The sequence below is a fragment of the Montipora capricornis genome, chromosome 4 (assembly GCF_036669925.1).
Source record: "Montipora capricornis isolate CH-2021 chromosome 4, ASM3666992v2, whole genome shotgun sequence".
Lineage (NCBI taxonomy): Eukaryota > Metazoa > Cnidaria > Anthozoa > Scleractinia > Acroporidae > Montipora > Montipora capricornis.
In genome coordinates, this window is record NC_090886.1 from 49,859,430 (window position 1) to 49,861,929 (window position 2,500).

General features: G+C 37.0%; 2 protein-coding genes across 2 annotated transcripts in view; one reads left to right on the top strand and one right to left on the bottom strand.

Moving 5' to 3' along the window:
- LOC138047253 (solute carrier family 12 member 9-like) overlaps positions 1-1,185 on the top strand; it is a 41,134-nt gene extending 39,949 nt beyond the window's left edge. The window contains exon 35 of the mRNA XM_068894016.1: positions 133-1,185. Within this exon, the coding sequence (XP_068750117.1) occupies positions 133-194 (62 nt within the window). The 3' untranslated portion in view covers positions 195-1,185. The remainder of the gene's footprint in view (positions 1-132) is intronic.
- Positions 216-2,500, bottom strand: part of LOC138047256 (uncharacterized) — a 3,454-nt gene continuing 1,169 nt past the window's right edge. Inside the window, exons 2-3 of the mRNA XM_068894018.1 lie at positions 2,287-2,401; positions 216-1,680 (exon numbers count right to left, since the gene is read on the bottom strand). Coding sequence (XP_068750119.1) covers positions 1,504-1,680; positions 2,287-2,401 — 292 coding nt within the window. The 3' untranslated portion in view covers positions 216-1,503. The remainder of the gene's footprint in view (positions 1,681-2,286; positions 2,402-2,500) is intronic.

Sequence of the window (2,500 nt, forward strand, 5' to 3'; positions counted from 1 at the left end):
ATTACAAAGGCAGCACTTTCTCCTCAGTTATTTAAAGACCCTGAGTGTTGGTCCGGCCAGATAGGTAGGATAGGATAGGTACGCATTGCATACATAAACATACTTACACGTCTTGTTGGTTTGTTTCTGCAGACAATCTTCCACCAGTAATGATGGTATATGGCAAGTCTCATGTTGTATGGACCTCTCTATAAACAGATGCTGTTTAAAACTTCTCTATCTTGTTGGGTTTTATTTTTCAAAACTCAATTGTGTAGTTTTTTTCCTTGCAATTATGTTTGTTTATATTCCTTATTTCAACACAAATGAGGCAATAGCTAGCAACATGCACAGAATTTTTGAACTAATGGTATGCTGTAAGATTGAGAAATTAAAGGAATCACAAAACCTCTTTAATTTAGTTGCTGTGTGAATCCTAAAACATTGCACACTTTGATTTTGACATTTCCCATTGTACAGCATCCAATCAGAAGCAATATAAAACCACAAACTAATTAGCGTTACTGGTTGCAGTCTAGTTTTCTCGGGTGTAATAGGCTTTTTCCTTGAAATACAATGACATTTCATAAATATCTCTAGTGTTCACGGTTTTTGGATTTTCACAGTAAGCCTACTGGATAATGTATTATAAATTTGATCTTATGTTTTGCCACACTATTCATGTCAAACCCATTATTTTATCTTCTGGGATAAAAGTTTGAACCATTTAGTGTTTTGATTATGGTTTAGAACAATATTATTCTGTTGGCTTTTCTTCAAAATAATAGTAATACATATGTATTATGCCTCAAAGGGTAAAAGATGTAACTTCAAACCGTTCAAAACCAAAAAAAATATTAATCAAGTCAACAAATACACTAGTGGTATTATTTTTCCTTAGTGTTAATTTTCAATTCTAAGGATATTTAATAATAATAACTTAAAAACTTATATAGCGCATGCTTCATGACAGAATGATCGTATGCGCTTAAAGAGAGATTGGGATAGGTGAAGAAAGATTAGAACAATATATAAACTGATGAAGATGAATAAATACAAGAGATTTCTGTGTCTGTTAGGCACACAAGGATATGAATTACGTGAGAAATAACCAACCAATAACCCAGTTCATTCAGGAGGTTATTGGTCTAAAAGTTAATGTACCTATATCTGGTTCAGTACAAAGAGTAAATCAATTGCGACAACGTATCATTTGTCTGTCAACTTCTCTTTTTGAAGTCATAAATGTTTCTCGTGTTGCCCATCAATGTCCCTTTAGCACTTTTTTCTTTCAAATTTTTGACATTTTTTGATCGCTAGCCTCAAAATGCAGCCGCTCTTCATCAGTCATCACCACTGGAAGTAATGAGGTCCCGGTAGGCAACGAGAGGTAATTTGGGAGGCTTGTCATCAATTATGCTTACTCAGTGTATCACCATAAATTTCTCGAGGACTAGCAATACAGGCAAATGAAAACCGAACCTTTCTTTGAGGTGAGACGGCACACAGCTCACTCTTCGACATTCAGTCATGTTGTGTTCTTGAAACATTCAAGTGCTGCAATATTCCTTTCGGTTTACTCTGTTGGGTTTCAAATGCACGAACTGCAGTCATTTTTTTGTCATTGTGAACTTTCAGTGCCTCTCTAAACATTTTTCTCTCTTCTTTCTTCCTTCCTCTTGCATTATGGGTCTCCTGGGGCTGAAAATACGAATTAAGCATTACCGACAGTGCCCAGCAGTGATAAACCCTCATTGAAAGTGATCGTGATGGATAGCTGGTGGGATTGTTGGTTGAGGAGGCAAATAACGAGCGGCAAAGCCACGCAGAAAAAATGGGGGGACAGTGTGAAATTTCACAGCACCCCTCCCCGTTCTTCGTGTGGCTTCGCCGTTCATTATTTCCTCCTGCCAACTACAAAGAAACTTGATCAGTTGGAAAAGAAGTCTGAAAAAAATTCCAGGTTTGAATGGGACACATACCCATAACCATGCAATTGTAATTTTACTGCACCTACTCCAACATCTGAGCTGTCAAGCTACCTGGGAGTTGCTCACTTGTAAGTTCACATTGTATCCTGTAAGGCATGATAGGTGACTGTACGATAAATTTGAACTGCAGAGTATTTTAAGTCTCCGTGAAACTGGGTTGCAGTTATGAAGCTATTTGAGAAGTCCCTTGACTTCTGCCTGAAATTTTTTTAAGGCTTCTTTAGCAACTTCTCATATTACTTTCACTGAGACCTACGTACACCACAGTTCATATATGACTAGGAGACACCATATGAAACCAATAAAGAACACTTACAAGTGTTAAATAAGGAACAGCGGTCAGACTATCAATGTATGACAGTCTCCTCTCAAGTCGAGCCTTCTTTCTCCTCACAGTTGCTGGATTGATCAGCCTTACAAGCCTATTTTTTCTGTTAATAAAAAAGCAACCATGATATAAATTTTGAGGAATACATTTACATGGTTCTCCCTAATCTTTTGATCCCTGTGATGTCTTAGGGATCATCCAA